Source organism: Trichosurus vulpecula, chromosome 6 (assembly GCF_011100635.1).
Source record: "Trichosurus vulpecula isolate mTriVul1 chromosome 6, mTriVul1.pri, whole genome shotgun sequence".
In the NCBI taxonomy this organism is placed as follows: Eukaryota; Metazoa; Chordata; class Mammalia; order Diprotodontia; family Phalangeridae; genus Trichosurus; species Trichosurus vulpecula.
In genome coordinates, this window is record NC_050578.1 from 221,688,514 (window position 1) to 221,705,797 (window position 17,284).

The window sequence follows — 17,284 nt, forward strand, 5'->3', positions numbered from 1 at the left end:
CAGAATGTTGATCTTCCCACCCCACCCTACCCCAAACAGCAGTAGAATTTTAAGTAAGTCAATTTCCTCAAATAATAGAAAGACCTCTCCTTGAGAGAGAGGAAATTGCTCCCTTAGAGTGCCAATCTTTACATCAATATTCTAGTTATCCAGAGAAAATTAGATGATACCATTATCATTAAAGATATGCAGATAATGGTTTGATTCCTTTATAAAGGAAACAACTTCATTATTTTTGGAGATTCCAAATGGCATTTTTCTTTAAATAAAGTACATATTCTTACAAAAGTACAAGAATTCTCTCCAGCGTTGGTGCTAAAAATAGTTTCTCTTTCATTTGCATACTTGCTTTACATATCACTGGAAACCCAATTCACTTGCCAGTTTAAAATTTTAATGTCCATTTATTTCATCCATCTAAAAGTGGATTTTAATTATATACAATTGTGTACTTGGAAATGTTTCCTTAAAGCCACAGTGTTGGCTAGAAAAGAAGTCAAGATGAAGGGAAACAGTAATTGTTAAAGAGTATGCTGATTCAGTTCTGCCTGCCCCTCCTCTTTTTACTCATCCCATTTGATTGACTAAGCAAAGAAGACCTATTCCTGACAGCAGCCTGGTTCAAAAATGTGATGCATGCTGGTACACTTCCTCTACCAGAGATGAAATGGACAAGTGGATATATCACACACACACACACACACACACACACAAACTCACACACATGCACACACACACGTGCGCACACATACACACACCATAGAACCACTCATTTATGCAAATAAATAACCCTTGTGTCACTGTAGTACACAAAGGTTATACATTTGTATAAATATATCATTAGAGGAAGCACCCACAAGTGATCACAGATTCGCTAAAGTATTGAGGTAACCCTTGTGTCACATATATATGCCAACAGCAGGAAATGCCTTTAGTAAGAGGGAGTAGGGGCGGGGGAAGGTATTATACTCCTCTTGGTTCAAACCTCAATTTGGAATCCTTGGTCATCTCAGTATACTAGTGCCAATTCAACATTCGCAAGCTATTCCAGTCATAAAATATGGAAAGGATGTGTTGTTAGCAAAATAGTACCTTATACATAGCATGTGCTTTGAACTGTATTGAATTAGGAAAAAAGGGGAAAAAATCAAAAGACTTAAAGCTAATTTTTGAAGAGTCTTCATTCCCACAAAGTCTCACCCTAAGTATTCACAGTGATCCAGTCCTAGGTTCTTGAGAGCAGAGATCCAGAGCTGGAAGGGACCTCAGAGATCATCTAATCCCGCCTCTTCATTTTATATCTGAAGAAACTAACACCCAGGAAGATTAAATTACTTTCCCATGGTCACACCGGAAGCAACAGAGACAGAATTTGATTCCAGGACCTTCAACGACAGAGTCCATATGCTTTCTCCTACACTATTGCCTCCCACTACCAAAAGGAAAATTCCTCTCATATTCAGTCCCCAGTGTTGTTAGCATAGTTCCCTTCTCTTTTGGTGATCTCCTCTTCTAAAGCAGTTTTCTGGGGCCCAGCTGGAATATTGTCCTCTACTGACTCCCACCCCCAGAGTGTTCCGACAGCCTTTAGGAGACTTACTCCTCTCTCTTGGCACTAACCAGAACAAGTCTGGCTGGGGCAACAGCTCTCCCTAGCAGGGTTCATGGCTATATAGCAATATTTTTTTAACCACAACTAGGGAAGCAGAGCAGGTAAGCTTTAGAATAGAAAGATAGCAACTGTTATCCTACAGTGATGAGATCCTGAGCCCCTGGAATGACACTAGTCTGACCAGTTAGGCTGTGGTATTAGAGGCCTTGGCCTTGGGAAAAGTGAAAACAGGAGAGCCAGGTGAAGCCCATTTTGTAGCAGAACAGTGGGGCTCTGGGGCATCTGGCTAACCTGGGTACCTTTCCCTGTGTGCTTAGCACAGTGCCTGGAACATAGCAGACACTTAGTAAATGTTTGGATTGGACTGGATTATAGGAAGATCAATATGGAAGCTGAGTGGAGGATTGACTGGAGTGGGGAGAGACTTGAGGCAGGGAGACCAACCAGAAGACACAAGATATTTAAGGCCTGGACCAGGCAGTTGTTTTTATAAAGGTAGAAGCAACAAGACTTGGCAAGTGATTGGATATGGGGGATTGAGAGAAGAGTGAAAGATCACACCTATGACTGAGAGTATGGGTGATTGGGAGGATGCTGGAGCTCTCAGCTGTAACAGAGAAATTAGGAAAGGGGAAGGATTTGGGGGGGAATTCTGTTTTGAACATTTTGAATTTACAATACCTATGAGACATCCAATTTAAGATGTCCAAATAGGTGATTGGAGATGCAAGACTGGAGATCAGGAGAGGGGCTTTGGCTGAATAAATAGATCTGAGAATCAGCTGTGTAGAGAGGATAACTGAATCCATGAGATCCACCAAAAGTCCTTTCCTCATGTGTTATCAAGGATAGTATTTCTCCCCCAAGGGAATGCTCCCTACTTATCCAGGCATTGCTATTGATTTCTTATTCTTAGCCACTTATGAAATTATTCGAACAATTAGAAGACTGTCAGAAATCTATATTGGCTACAAGCCCCATTCCCACAAGGTCATTTTTTTTCTGGTAGTCCCAAAGCCTTGGATGCCCTAACGTCCCTACCACCCTCCTTAATGAGTCACCTTAAAGAGAAACATAAGAAAAGGTTTAAATCTCTCTAGAGAAACCATCTACTTCCTCCTTTACAACATGCCAACACAATCTTCCTAAGGCATAAGAATTAGTCTGTTTCAAAACCTTCAATGAATCTGCATTGCATAGGGGGAAATTCCTTGCATTCAAGGCTCTCCTAATTCCAATCAGGAATGTGCTAGTAAATGTTTAAAAACTAGATTCTGGGGAGATGTACTGAGGACATATGTTTAGTTTCAATCTGCATTATTAACATTTTTTTCACCACTTTCTTAAGTGGATGAAATCAACAAAAGAATAAATCAAACAGTGATTTGTTTGCTGATTTCCAAAGTATAAATGCTCACAATAAAATTTAACAGTTGACTTTTGGGAGCCGTTGAAGGTGGCTCCAGCACACTCCTGATTCCAACCTACCTCTCCAACCTGAGCAGTGAGCAATCTTGACTGAAAAGGAAACATCCCTTCCACCCCTTGACAAAGAGGTCAAAGACTAGATTTGTGGAGCTAGACATGCATTCTCAGAATGGCCACTGTGTTGATTTGTTTTACCTGACTTTACATATTTGTTATAATAAAACTCTTCCATTCAGAGAGCAGAGAAGGAAGAAAGGTTGGGAAATAGCATTAGATACTGAAAACAGAAATAAATTTATGACACTTTTTCATTGAAATTTATTAAAGTGAAAACAGTTACTAAAGAAGGCCATATGGTTGTATTAATGTTCCTTATGAATTAATTTGAACCTAGTCTTTCTTGCCTTCAAGAGTGGCCTCTCTCTCCATTATGCCATACTGGTTTTGAACTCATAAAGATAATTATGAAAGCAAGACAAAGACCTTCCTGTGAATTTTCCAGTTTTCACACTCACTTTTCACTGCTTAAAGTCTAAAGACCTTACAAGCACAACTTAACAACAGCTCTGAGCTCAGTGTTCCCAGGTGCTTATCACAAGGGCAAATAACTTACCCCCAGCATCACTAATGTCCCTCTTTGTACCTGTGTTTCCATTTCAGTTGATTTTATCCTTCCCCACACTTGGGCAGAGCTGATTGGCACTTAAGAAGCTACAGGAAATGGACTGGTTGTTTTCAAATGGTCCCTAATATCACGCCTTCTATACATTCCTTCATTTATTCATTCTTCCAGCAGGTGATTACTGAAAACTTGCTATGCACATAGACTCGAGGATGTGGGGACATGGAACAACAAACCTATATCTCTCCTCTGAAAGAGGCAGAACCATCTAAGTAGGGAGAGAACTTGCAACTTGCAATCAGGAGACATAAGTAACCATGCAGGGAAGGTTAGTGTGAGTTCCAAAATGAGTGATGCCATCAATAAGTTATCTGGGAAATCAATTCTGACTGGTACAGTAAGAGACCACTCAGGAATGGAAGACAGCCATGTAATCATGGGAAGAGCACTGGATTTGTGATCAAAGACTTAGGGCTTTTAGTGTTTTATTTTTCAACTAACAATCATTTTTTTCTCTCCCTCACACCCATTTCCCAATTTAAAAGAAAACCAAAACCCTCAAAACAAATCTACATAGCCAAGCAAAACAAATGTCCACATTAGGCATGTCCAAAAATGCACCTCATTCTGCATCTTGAATCCATTACTTCTCTGTCCCGAAATGGTGAGCATGTTTCACCATGAGACCTCTGCAATGTTTAGTCATGACATCGATCAGAGCTCTTAAATCTTTCAAAGTTGTTTAAAAGACCCCATTTCTGATTTCCCTCCACTGCTTAGCCCTGCAACCTTGGAAAAGTCACTTTTCCCTGAGCTCCAGTCTCTTCTTCTGAGAGATATAAACACTCATCTCTGGTCTACCTCCACAGAGTTATAGGGTCTACAGCTGAAAGAGAGCTCAGAGGCTAACTAATTCAACCCCCACATTTTACAGTTGAAGAAACTGAGGCCCAAGGAAGTTTGACAGCTTGCCCAATGTCACCACAGGTAGTTAGAATCAGAGGCAGGATTTGAACCCAAGACCTCTCTGACTGCTAAATCAGAGTTCTTTCCACTATGTCATGCTGTATCCTACTATGAAGACTATGTGTATATAATGTATATAGACCTTTTAGTGTTTATACATATGAATTCTTATCACCATCATGACAGCCTCAGGGAGACAGATTGCACAGGGGTTAGAATGTTGGGTTCGGAATCAGGTAGTCTAGGTTCAGATTCCCTCTGACATTTTCTAGCTAAATGATCATAGACAAGCTTCTCACCTTATAGGAGACTCAGTTTCCTCATTTGTAAAATGGCGATAATTATTGTGCCACCAAGCTCATAGGGTTATTCTGAGAATCACATGACAGAATGTGTAATGTGTTGCTAAATAAATTCATTAAAATTATTATCATCTGCATTTCAGGTTAGATTTCCCCCACGGGTCTGCTGTACCATCTCCCTCTAGTTTCTAGTCAAGCTCTACTCAAAGGTAGAGGAATTAACCTTAGCAATGACATATGTCCCCATTACCAGCAGGAGCCCGCAAAGCACTTTACTCATCCATATGTAAGGATTAAAGATTTTCCAAGAGTGAGAGGACATCTTCCTAGAGCCAACTCTACATTATTCATGTTTATGGGGGAGAGAAGGGTAATACTCTATAATCCAAAAAAACCTTGATAATCCAAAATTCTTTTGTACGTTTGACTCTAGGCATATAGCTGGAAGAGAAGGGAGTATTTTTTTTCCTCACGATGTCAGCTTTAAAATGAGTTTACACTTATTTCCTGCCCACATTGACCCTGGGGACAGTCTATGAGCCTTCTAGCAAGAAATGACCTCCCTTCCACAATCCTCTGCTACCTCATTCCAAAGCACTCACTTTCGGCACCCTCACTAAAGAAGGGAGTAGATTGTTCTCATCATTGAGCTTCTCCCCACCCCCATGCCTCTCAGATCCAGCTGTGAGAAGCCTGTCTTTCAGAACTCTTGTCTTGCCTACACTATAGGGGTATACCGAGGGATAGTATGAGAAAACAGTTGTGAAGATGCTTTGGGGAATATAAGGCACTAGCCACACTGTAGGTGTGGTTATTGCTGGGATTTTTTTCACTAGGGAGCTCATCTCACATCAGCACCCATTAAGCAATGTATTGTCTGGGGGCTTTCCCAGAGTAACACAGTCAGTAAGCATAGGAGGCAAGATTTGGACCTAGGCTGATGTGGCTCGCAGGACATCTCTCTATGTCCTGCTGGTGCAGCTTTCATACCAAGGTGACCATTCCTAATAAATTTTGGTTAAAGTTGAAGTACCTACTGCATAAATATAACGCAAGCTCCTTGAGAACAGTTTTCATTCACTGTCTTTGTATCCCTGGCACCTAGCACGGTACCTGCTGTATACAGCAGGTGCTTAATAGATGATTTCGGTGACCCAGCTGGTTGCGGAGCACTGCTCTGGGTAATAAGGAGATAGAAAGTCTTTATGTAGCTACTTGTGGAACAAGGAACAAACAAAATAACTGTTTCTATGCATTGTTACAGGTTAAGTCCAATAAAGAGCAAAGTTCTGAGGAAGAAGGTAGCTACCAGAGAGGGATCAGAGATTGGTCATTGCAGAGGTGACATTTGAGTTGGGCTTTAAAGGGTGGGTAGGATCTCAGTAGGTAAAGTAGAGAAAGAGGACATTCTAGAGTCGGAGTACATCACAAAAGGTAGGAAGCATGCCTTTAATTAGTCATAGGCTGGACTCTTTGGGGACAGAGGTGTCCAGCCCGTCTGGAGCGCAGAATGAGTGGAGGAGATGAAGAATATTAGATAGGATCGAACAGGTCAGTGATGCCACATTTTGAAGGGATCTAAAGACTCTACTTACTATGCCTCAGGGAGCTACTGAAAGATTTGGGGGTCAAAGAATGATGTGACCAGAGATTCTCTTCTCCAGATTGGGTGATGGTAGTTCTCAGGATTTCTTCCTGGGGTCAGAATCGTCTAGGTGCAGGTTTAGGGCACTAATTGCTCCCAGAACCTTTCCCTCCAGGATCATCCCCCTACTCGATGAGCTTGGGTGGGAGGGAGGGTGTGGGGGGGCAGCGAGGCGACACTCGGGATCAGACAGTCAATGTCTGGGCGTGAGTCCCAGCAGCTCAGAAACAGCCCTTGGCCCTACCTTCCCCTGTCGCCCCACCCTCGTGTCATACTTCTTTTGTAGCCCCGGGTTCAGCCCAACCCTGTGACTCCGAAGTACTTTCCCAGTCCCCACCCCCCCTCCCCCGCCACACACACACACGACCAACCTGAGCCCACGGAAAGTGCGCCCCCAGCACAAACTGAAGCCAACTCGAATAAAAACATAGACACATATAATCGGGATCATCCTCTATTCACCCAGCAGCGCACGCGCGCAAAACACTCCCTTGCACGCGCTCACACACTCATATACATACACACACTAGCGCGCACACACATACACATACATACATGGGCGCGCACACACAGAGGCGTGCAAACTCCCTCCTCCCCTAAGACGCGCGCGCGCGTACACGGATGCACACTAAATAGGACACACACACCGGTGCCACCTCCAACAGGGTCCGGGGCTGGGGTGGGGTGGGGGTGGAGGGCAGAGGTGGTAGCTCAGGTAGTTGGGTCACAGCGGCTGGGCGGGGCTGGCGGGTGGAGCGGGGGTGGGGGGCCGGCTGACAGCTGGTCCGGAGCGCGACGGCGCCGGGAGGGCAGGAGGAAAGCTGGTGAGCCCACAGCCCGCAACCCGCAGCCCGCAGCCTGAGCCCTGGCCCGGCCCGCCCGGCCCCCGCTCCGCCATGCCCTTGGCTTTCTGCGGCAGCGAGAACGACTCGGCCGCCTACAAGGTGGACCAGGGCGTTCTGAACAACGGCTGCTTCGTGGATGCGCTCAACGTGGTCCCTCACGTCTTCCTTTTCTTCATCACTTTCCCCATCCTCTTCATCGGTAAGCCTGAGCGTGCCAGGCCGGGGGGCAGGGGTTGGGGAGGGGTCCGGGGAGGGGAGCAGCAGCGGGGGCCCCGAGCTGGAGCGTGGACTTTCCTCTCACTTTTCCCAGCTACCCCACCGGCTTCCCTACGCCCGCCATCCTCAGCCTCTCCCTGCTCTCCTGCCCTTGCCGAATCGCCCTTCTCCGGCACTTCTCCTTGCGTCCTCCTCTTTTTTGTTTCTCTCCAAGAAGCCCTTCCTCTCCTAGCCCGTTCTCTTCTGCATCCCTTCGTTCTTCCTGTCTCCCAGCCCCACTTTTGTGCGCTCCAGCCCCCTTCTCTGTTTGCGTTCCTAACTCAGATCCACTGGCCTCCACCCCTCCCCAGACTCCTTTTGCAGGGGCTCTTAACCCCTGAGGGAGCCCAACTTTCATAGGTCTTTGTTCAAGTTCCTTGATCACCCCCAAACCTTTAACCTCAGAAAACTCCTCCGGGAGATACATGTTCTTCCCTCTTCCCCAAAGGTTCAGCCCCCTTTTCCCCTCCCTCACCCCCACAGTGCCCCCAGGTAATATTCACGTGGAGGAAGAGTGGCAGTGAAAGTGGAGAGTGGGAGGAATTGGGAGTTCAAGTTCCCAGGGCTGCCCATCCTGTGAGAGGCAAATGGACTCAGAGTGGGCCCAGAGAAGTCCCAGGTAGCCGGGAGGCCTTTCGGTCCCCTCCTCCAATGCCATTCAAGGTCTCTCTCCTCTCCCTCCCCTACTTTCCCTACTTCCCAAAGGGCAAGTCCTGGCTAAGCCTCAGAGCAGCCCCCAAAAGAGGAGGAGGCTGTTATGTCCAGCCTCCCCTTCTCCCCAACACTTCATCTCAGTGGGATGTCCTCAGTCCCCTGTTTGACTAAGTTCCCAGGAGCTGGGGACTTTGGGAAAAGGTAGAAACCTACATCAAGGAATCTCTGTGCCCTGGGGTACATTACTACTACTTATATTCAGAGAAACAGTGCTGAACGTGGAGTCAGGAAACCTGAGTTCAAATGCTCACTTTGCCAATAACTAACCCTGTGACCTTGGGCCTCTTTTTCCTCATTTGTTAAGAATAATAATAATTAAGGTTACACTAGCTACTCTCTATGGTCTCTTCCAGCTCTAGATCAATGATCATAAAGTCACTATATCAGAGGTCAAAAGGACCTATGAGGCCAAAGATCATAACCCTCCCATTTTTCAAACGGGTTAAATGAGCCTCACAAGTAAAATGACTTATCCAAGTCATTCATACAAGAAGTAGCATAAACCAGGACTTGAACCATTAAATTGGCTCTCAGTTAAATGATGTTTCCCATTAAGCCATACTGCATGCCTCCTTTTTAACTTTGTACCCAAGCTTAGAGCTAATCCAGATGCCCTGACAGCCTGGCTAGGCCCGGTTTTCAGGATGTAACCAATTGCTGGGCATTTCTGTCTTCAATCAGCATATATTTCTGTGTGTTTTTTTTAATTTTCTTTTAAATTATTTTTTTTAGTTCCACACTCTCTCTCTCCCTCCATAACCTCCCCACCCATTGAAAAGGCAAGAAATATGATGCCCATTATACATATGCAGTCATGCAAAACATATTTCCACATTAGCCATGCCCACACTCCCTCCCCGCAAAAAACAAGACAAACAAAGGAAAAAAATAAGTTTCGATGTAGACCCTGAGTCCATCAGTTCATTATCAGGAGGTTGATAGCATTTAATATCATGAGTCCTTTGGAGTTGTGGTGGCTCATTGTATTGATCAATTACTAAGTTTTTCACAGTTGATTATCCTTACAATTGCTTTATTGTGCGGATTGTTCTCTTCCTTCTGCTCACTTAATTTTTCATCAGTTCATTTAGGTCTTCCCAGATTTTTCTGAAATCATCCCCTTCATCATTTCTCATAGCACAATAATATTCCATCATGTTCATATACCGTAACTTGGTCAGCCATTCCTCAATTGATGGGCATCTCATCAGCATCCAGTTCTTTGCTACCACAAAAAGAGCTGCTAAAAATATTTTTGTACATATTTGTATGAATTTGTACATATGAATATGGGTCCTTTTTCTTTGTTCCCCTTGGGGTATAGACCTAGTAGTATTACTGCTGAATTAAAGAATATGCACATGGTTCTAAATCAGCATATATTTTGTGCACAGACACTGAATCAGAATCTAGACATTCCCCTTTGGAGATGCCATAGCAGGGACTCATCCATAGGGTTAATTTTGGACTAGATCATTTTTCTAAGCCTGCTTCTACGTAACAATAGAGGTTCCTGAGTCTACACTCATTCTACATGCCCCCATGAAGGTATGCATATACCAGTGCTTGCTCCATAGGTCAGTATCAACAACTCAAGTTTTGCAACATGCCAGGGTGTTTCTGTTATGTTGAGGGTGTCCATGTTCTTTTAAACATCTTGATTTTCAAATAGAAAAATATGTCCTACAACATTTTTAGAGGAAGAGGAGAGTTATAAAATTGAATAAACATAAGTACAGTGATGCAGCTCCCTCATGTTGATAATACACAAGCTTCAGATGTACCGTATGTGCAGAGTATGCTGGAGCCAGCTCCAGTGAGCTCGAGCCTATAGTTAAATTTCCAGTGTGAACACTTCTACCATAGAAATTGGCAAATGCTATACTACAAGTTGAGTCTTGATTCATTGTTTCATTTATTATCCAGACTTAAGGTAGTTGTGGGATAAAATGTTAATAAGGAAGATTAAACTTAAAAGTGTGTTATGCATATATATGTATTTGCATATATATATATATTTGGACAGCCAGTTGCTAAACGTTTACCAAGACACTCCTGCATATAGATGATACACACACACACCTGCTGGTATTGGCCACCAGTAGGTCAGTAAATATAGCCAGCATTTATACTTCTGATTTTTTTTAGTTTATTACTTCCATCTTTATCCAACTATAAGATCATAGATTTAGAACTGGAAGGGACATTAGAGACCACCCAATACCCTCATTTTATAGCTGAGGAAACTGTCACAGAAAAAGTTAAATGACTTGTCCAGGTCACCTAGCTTGTAAGTTGTTTGAGAGTGATTTGGATTCAGATCTTCCTAGAAGAAGCTAATGATGTTCAGCCTGGAGAAAAGAAGGCATAAGGGAGATGTGACTATTTTTAAGTATTTGAAATATGTTATTATTTGCTTGATGAAAAGTAAAACTAGAACACTTCAATTGTCCTGAGATCTCATCAATGTGAATTGATAAGATTGAATTGACTGAAGATGAGAATTAAAGACAAGTGACTTACCCAAGAGTTATGTGGCAAAGACAGTATTCAAACTCAAGGTTCCAAATTCCATCATTCCAAATTACAGCCCATCCATGCCTTCTCATCCTGTGTAATTCTCGTCCATATTCTTCTCCAGCTCTATACTCACTACAGTAGAAGCTTTCCCATAGTTCTTTGTACATGGCATGGGTACCAGTGGGCTGTTCATCTGTTGATCCTTACCCTCACCACCTGCCTGGACCACCCAATTTTCTAGTCATATGTTTCCTCAAAAGGATGCTTTTGTTTAGTGACCAAGGTCCCCCCTGAAACAAAGCACCATCTTTTTAATGACAATATTCTTCTGGTAATATTGAATGGTTGGATGTAAGGTCACTGGAATGCTACAGTCTCCAAAGAATTGAGGTTAAGTTATCCAAATGGCAATTAAGAGATTTGTGGTAGGCTTGAGCAGGTTGCAGCACATTAAAGAAGAGGAGTTATAAAGAAGAAGTGGCAAAGGATGGCACCAAAGAAATGGACAATGAGCAAAAAAGATAGATTGGTCATGTAGCCAGAGTGAGGAATAGAACCAGTGGGTAGACCAAGTACCCACTGATATCCGTGCAATGTTAACAGATTTGGAGGAAGGCTCCCAAAATGTTGGGTGGACCCATCCCGTGTGACAAATTTATTGGAGGACATGAACAGGAGTCACACAGGACAGACAGGCAGAGATAACTTGCCATCTGCATCAATGGAAGGAAGTATCCATATCAAGGAGATCACTGCTGGCAAAGCATTTTAGCAGGAATTCCTTATGCCACCCAGAGAACTAGAGGCAATGGATAGAAAATGTGTAGAGGTAGATTTCAGCTCAGTGTAAGTATAAGAAAGACTTCCTAGCTTCTAGAGCTATCGAAGAATATGGAATAGGTTACTTTATGAAGCAGTGAGTTCCCCAATGCTGGAAATATTCAATTGGAAGCTAGATGACCTCTTATCAGAGATTCTGTAGGAGGCATTCCTGTTCAAGTACAGGTTTGACTAGGTGCCATCTAAGTCCCCTCTGAAATTCTGTGAATAACCACCCTTACCAAGCCGCTAAAAACTAAGGCTACATCCAAACCTTGATTTACATACCAGAGGAGGCTTAATCCTTTTCCTGGCAGGGAAACTTGGTAAAAATAAAAATGAATAAACTAAACATACATACCAAAAAACCCCAAAACATTCAGCACATAGATTCTGTGTGAGTAATGTCACCCTCTAGACCCTATGTTCAATACTAAGTGTCTCTTCATATCCTGCCACCTTCTAGCCACTCTTATCTTTCTTAGAAATGTCTCTTCCCCTAAATGTCTCCCCCACTTCCAACTCTTCCAAGAGGATTGGTAGCTCCTTTCTAGTACAGTGGAGGGAGTTCAGGACTTAGAGTCCAAAGATCTGAATTCAAGCCCCAGTTCTGACATACTGTTGGTGTGGCCTTGGACAAGTTACTTAACCTTGCTAAGCCTCAATTTCCACATCTGTAAAATGTGATAATAATATTTGTACTACTTCGATCACCAGAATGTTATGAGAAAAGTGAAATATGAAGTACTGTTATTTTGGGGAGCCCTGTATGAGAGAACAACAGGTCTCCAATGTTCACAGAATCAAAATGTCAGAGCTGGTGGGAGAGTTAGAGCATAAAACATAGTAGGGACATGAGAACATAGAACTATAGAATGTTAGAGCTGGAAGAGACTAAAATTTAGAACATATAATGTAGTACCTAGAACTGAGAACCTGGGATGTCAGAACTAGAAGGGACCTTCAAAACCATTCAGTCTAGCTCCACTAAACTGAGAATTAAAGACAAGTGACTTGGTGGCAAAGACAGCATTCAAACTCAAGGTTCCAAACTCTAAATCTATGACTGTTTATCCAGACTATTTCCTAGCACTGAGTCTTGATAAAGCACTTAGCACAGCATCTGTCATATGGTAGGTGCAATATGAATGTTAACGATGATGATGATGGTGGTAGAGGTGGTGGTGGTGGTGGTGGTGATGGTGGTGGTGGTGGTGATAGTGGTGATCTTTAAAAGCATTTCTCAGAGTACTGATACACAAGAAAGTGTATCAGTGACAGCCTTAGAATCAAGAAGACCTAGATCCAAGTCCTGTCTCTGACACATCCTGGCTGTGTGACTCTATGTAAATCACACAATCTCTAAGGGCCCCCAGGCAGCTCCCTAAGACTATAAGTTACATAACAGTTACCAATCTGCATTGCTAAAGGGAATCTCTGCAGCGGAGAGTTCCTTATTCTAATGAAGTCATCACTTTCAGACAATCAATTCATACAAACATACATTTACCACTCACTGATCAACAAGCCATTATCAGGGCAGCTACATAGTGAATTGGATAGAGCTCTAGATCCTGAGTCAATACAGAGCTGAGTTCAAATATGTCCTCAGAAATTTTGGGTTATCTTCCTAGCTTATTAACCCTCAGCTTCATCATCTATAAAATGGGGATAATTATAGTACCTACCTCTCCAGGTCACTGTGAGAATAAAATGAGATATTTGTAAAGCAGTGTGCAAACCTTGAAGAGCCTGATTATTATTATAAAGTGCCTGCTATGGGCTGGGCACTGTACTTGGACTGGTGATATAAGAACAAAAGCGAAACAGTCTCTGCCCTCAAAAAGTTTACATTTTATCATTTACATTCACATGCACTGATCTATGTGAATCTATACCTCACCATTTCTGGAGTCTGACTGAGCTATTCATTCTCTTCAGGATGGGGCAGCCAGAGTGCAAAAGTTCACATCCACCATAGCACATGGCTCCACTTCCCGGGCCACAATCTCCGCTGGATCTTGACCTTCATGCTGCTCTTTGTCCTTGTGTGTGAGATTGCGGAGGGTGTCCTGTCAGATGGGTAAGTGGAGCCTCCTTGTGGCAGGGAATTATTTCAATGACTTAGGCAAGTGTCCTGGGTGTCTATTGGATGACAGCTCACTGACTCCTCCTTTCTCCCTCCTTCTTCCTTCTGGAGTAGGTAGAGAGGGAGAAGTATTGGATAGAGTATGAGACTTGTCAGAAAAACCCAGGTTCAAATCTTGCCTCTGACATTTATTAGCTGTGTGACCATAAACAATTCAGTTAACTTCTCTGAACCTCAGTTTCTGTATCTGAAAAATAGGAATAATAAAACATGTAACTGCTAGCTCATAGGTGTGAAGAACAAACGAGATACCGCATGTAAAGCACTTTGGAATCATTAAAATCTAGTACTATATATTAAATAATCAATCTCCTGCAGACTGACCAGATCACAGATAGGCTGCGTATTGTAGTGGAAACAGAGCTGTACTGGGCCAGAAGATCTAAGCTCTTAGGCTGTCAATTCTGCTTTTTGTGCTTGAATTTTTCTCTGTCCAAACAGAGATGAGATAGTTCCCCAAATCTCCTCCTGCTGAACAGAAATCTAAAAATCTATGAAAGTCTATGGTTCTAGGTGGGGTCTTCTCCAGCTTACTTGGAGGCAAGTTTTTTGCCCTCTCTGGGTCAAAGTGTCCTCCTCCATAAAATGATGGAGTTGGACCAGAAGGTCTCTAAATCACTTTTCTACTCTTTGTTGTTTTATTATCTTTCCAATGATTACCCGACACACACACACACACACACACACACACACACACACACACACACACCCCTCTCTAGTAACAAATAATTACAGTCAAAACAAATGAACACCCTGATCATACGTGACAAAATATGCTTCATTTCTTACCTCTGGTCAACCAACTCTCTATTAGGAGGGATTGTGGGGGAAGATCTTCTTTATCACCAGTCTCATCAGTCCACTGGAATAATAACTGGCCACCTGCTCTTATTTTCAATGTGTTGTATGACTGATGATCACATGAACAGTTGACATGTCAGAACCTAACATAGTTGGGCAGGTGGTCATCGGCTCAGGGATGGGGTAAATAGCCATGTGTTGTAGCTAGGATTGTCACTTTTGCTCTTTCCACCCAGTCTCCTGAGCCCTTTTCCCCAGGCTTAGCATTTCTCTGCAAGATGGGGATAAGAGAGCATAATGCACCTGGGAGGGATGTTGATTGCACTGTGAAAGTCCTGGAAAGGGCCTTTTGACCCCTTTGCCCCATATCCTGGAGCCAACTGGTCCAAGCTGATTCCCAGATTAACAGAAGCCCTGTATGCTACCAAGGCTGCTACTGATGTCTGGGACTTTGGGAATGTAGATAAAAACCTTCTGTAGCCAAGTTTTCTGATCTGTAAATTGAGGAAAGCCTTCATGATAATCCTCTTTCCTTGGAAGTAGAGAAGATGGAGAGTGTGCTGTAGGGTAGATGTTTCAGTAATATAAATTCCTTAGCTCTAGGTGGGTACAAAGCCATATTGTGTTCATTTAACAAACACTTACTGAGCACTTACTGTACTGAGGGTCCTGTACTAGCAGGTATGGCAGATATAAAGATGAGTTACAAATAGTGCTCACCCTCTGAGTCTTTACACTGTGGTAGAGACATGTTGGAACATAAGCAGACTGTGATCTGTGCCATTGAAAGAGCCATTCTGAAGCCCTCAGTCATGGGCATACATGTGTGCCAATGCACACACAACCTCCCCATATGGCTGCCTCAGCTCTCTATCAAGAAGCAATCCTGCTGGCCCTGAAAAGAGGTTTCCTGGCTCCACCATCTGGAGCAAACTCTCTGATAACAGGTGCTAACTAAATGCTAGGAGCACTAGCTGGGAACAGTCTCCTCCACTCTTCCCTCTCAGGAGTTGAAACTTCCCTTTGGCAAAGTCAGGACCTCTGGGCAGCAGCTCTTCCTAGGAATAATGAGATCTTCAAAGCTTCCAAGAACCTCTCAGGCTATGAGAATAATGAATTCATCAAGTTTCACTTATTCTTATAACTCCCTAAGACAATCATAGAAACTTTGAACCTCAGAGTCAGACAAGATCTTGGGCTATCTAACCAAATCTCTTACTGAGTAGGATTGCCACTTTACAAATTCCCCAAGAAATGGCCATCCAGAGAGAAGAAATAAGGAAGAGCCAGAAACAAATGAACATGGTAGCCTAGTGTTTGATAAACCAAAGAACCTCTATGATTCCATAACCTGAACATGTACTGGGCTAAGGATACCCTATTAGACAAAAACTACTGAGAAAATTGGAGAGCAGAATTGCAGAAAATTAGATATAGACCAACATCTTACACCACATACTAGAACAAGCTCCAAGTGGATCTGTAATCTAAATATAAAAGATCACATCATTTTAATGGGAAGAGAATAAAGGAAGGTACCTAACAATCCTCCCAGGAAGTGACAGTGATATGAAAAAATAGCATCGATAAAGCAATTTTTAAAACGGCAATCCACCTCTCCTTAAAGACTTCCATTGAGCAGAAATCACCACCTCCTGAGGCATTCTAGTTTAAGTCAGTTTTAATTTGGGGTTTTTTTCATGCATTAGGCACAACTCTACATCTCTTCAGCCTCCACCCATTACCTCTATTTTTGCCTTCTGGTGCCTGGTAGAACAACTTTAATCCTACTACATGACCTCCCTTCGAATACACAAAGATAGCTAATACATTCCTCCTAGGTAGAACAGTTCCTTCAACTGATTCTCACAAGGCATAGTCTCCAGTCCTCACCTTCCTTTGGATTTTCTCTAACTTACACCAGAGTTCTTATTTAAATATGGCATTCAGAAATAAGTACAGAGCTCAGCCTGTGATCTTACCAACACAGAGTATCCCAGGACTATCAATCAGTCAATAAGCATTTATTTAGTGACTTCTATGTGTCAGGTGCTAGGTTAGACACTAGAGATGCAAAGACAAAAATGAAGAATTCCTTACCCTCAGGAAGCTTGAGTTCTATCAGGGAAGCAACATGTATAGATAGAAGTAAATACAAAATATATCGGTCTTTAGTTCCCTCATCTGTAAAATGAGGGATTAGGACTAGAAAGCCTCTGAAATCCCTCTGTATCCCTAACCCTATAAATACAAAGTCATTTGGGGTAGAGGCACCAGCAGCTGGGAGGACAGAGGGAGTCTTCTGAAGGCAGAGGAAAGCCTTTATATAAGAAGTGAGACTTGAGTTGAGCTTTAAAAAGAGGCAGAGATGAGACAGAAATGTATTCCAGAGATGGGGGACAGCCTGTGCAAGCACGAGGAGATGGGAGATAAAACAGGACATGTTAGCAACAGCAAGAAAGCAAGTCTGGGATAAAGGAGAGTGATATAAAATAATACTGGAAAGGTGGGCTAGTGCCAGTTTGTGAAGGGCTTTCAATACCTAACAGAGGAGTTTGCATTCTAAGCTAGAAGCAATAGGGGCAGCTAGGTGGTACAGTGGATAG

At 42.9% G+C, this 17,284-nt stretch overlaps 1 protein-coding gene across 1 annotated transcript in view; it reads left to right on the plus strand.

The window, feature by feature from the left end:
* Nucleotides 1-7,471: 7,471 nt before the first annotated feature.
* ABCC8 (ATP binding cassette subfamily C member 8) overlaps nt 7,472-17,284 on the plus strand; it is a 139,349-nt gene continuing 129,536 nt past the window's right edge. Inside the window, exons 1-2 of the mRNA XM_036763754.1 lie at nt 7,472-7,619; nt 13,670-13,811. Coding sequence (XP_036619649.1) covers nt 7,472-7,619; nt 13,670-13,811 — 290 coding nt within the window. The remainder of the gene's footprint in view (nt 7,620-13,669; nt 13,812-17,284) is intronic.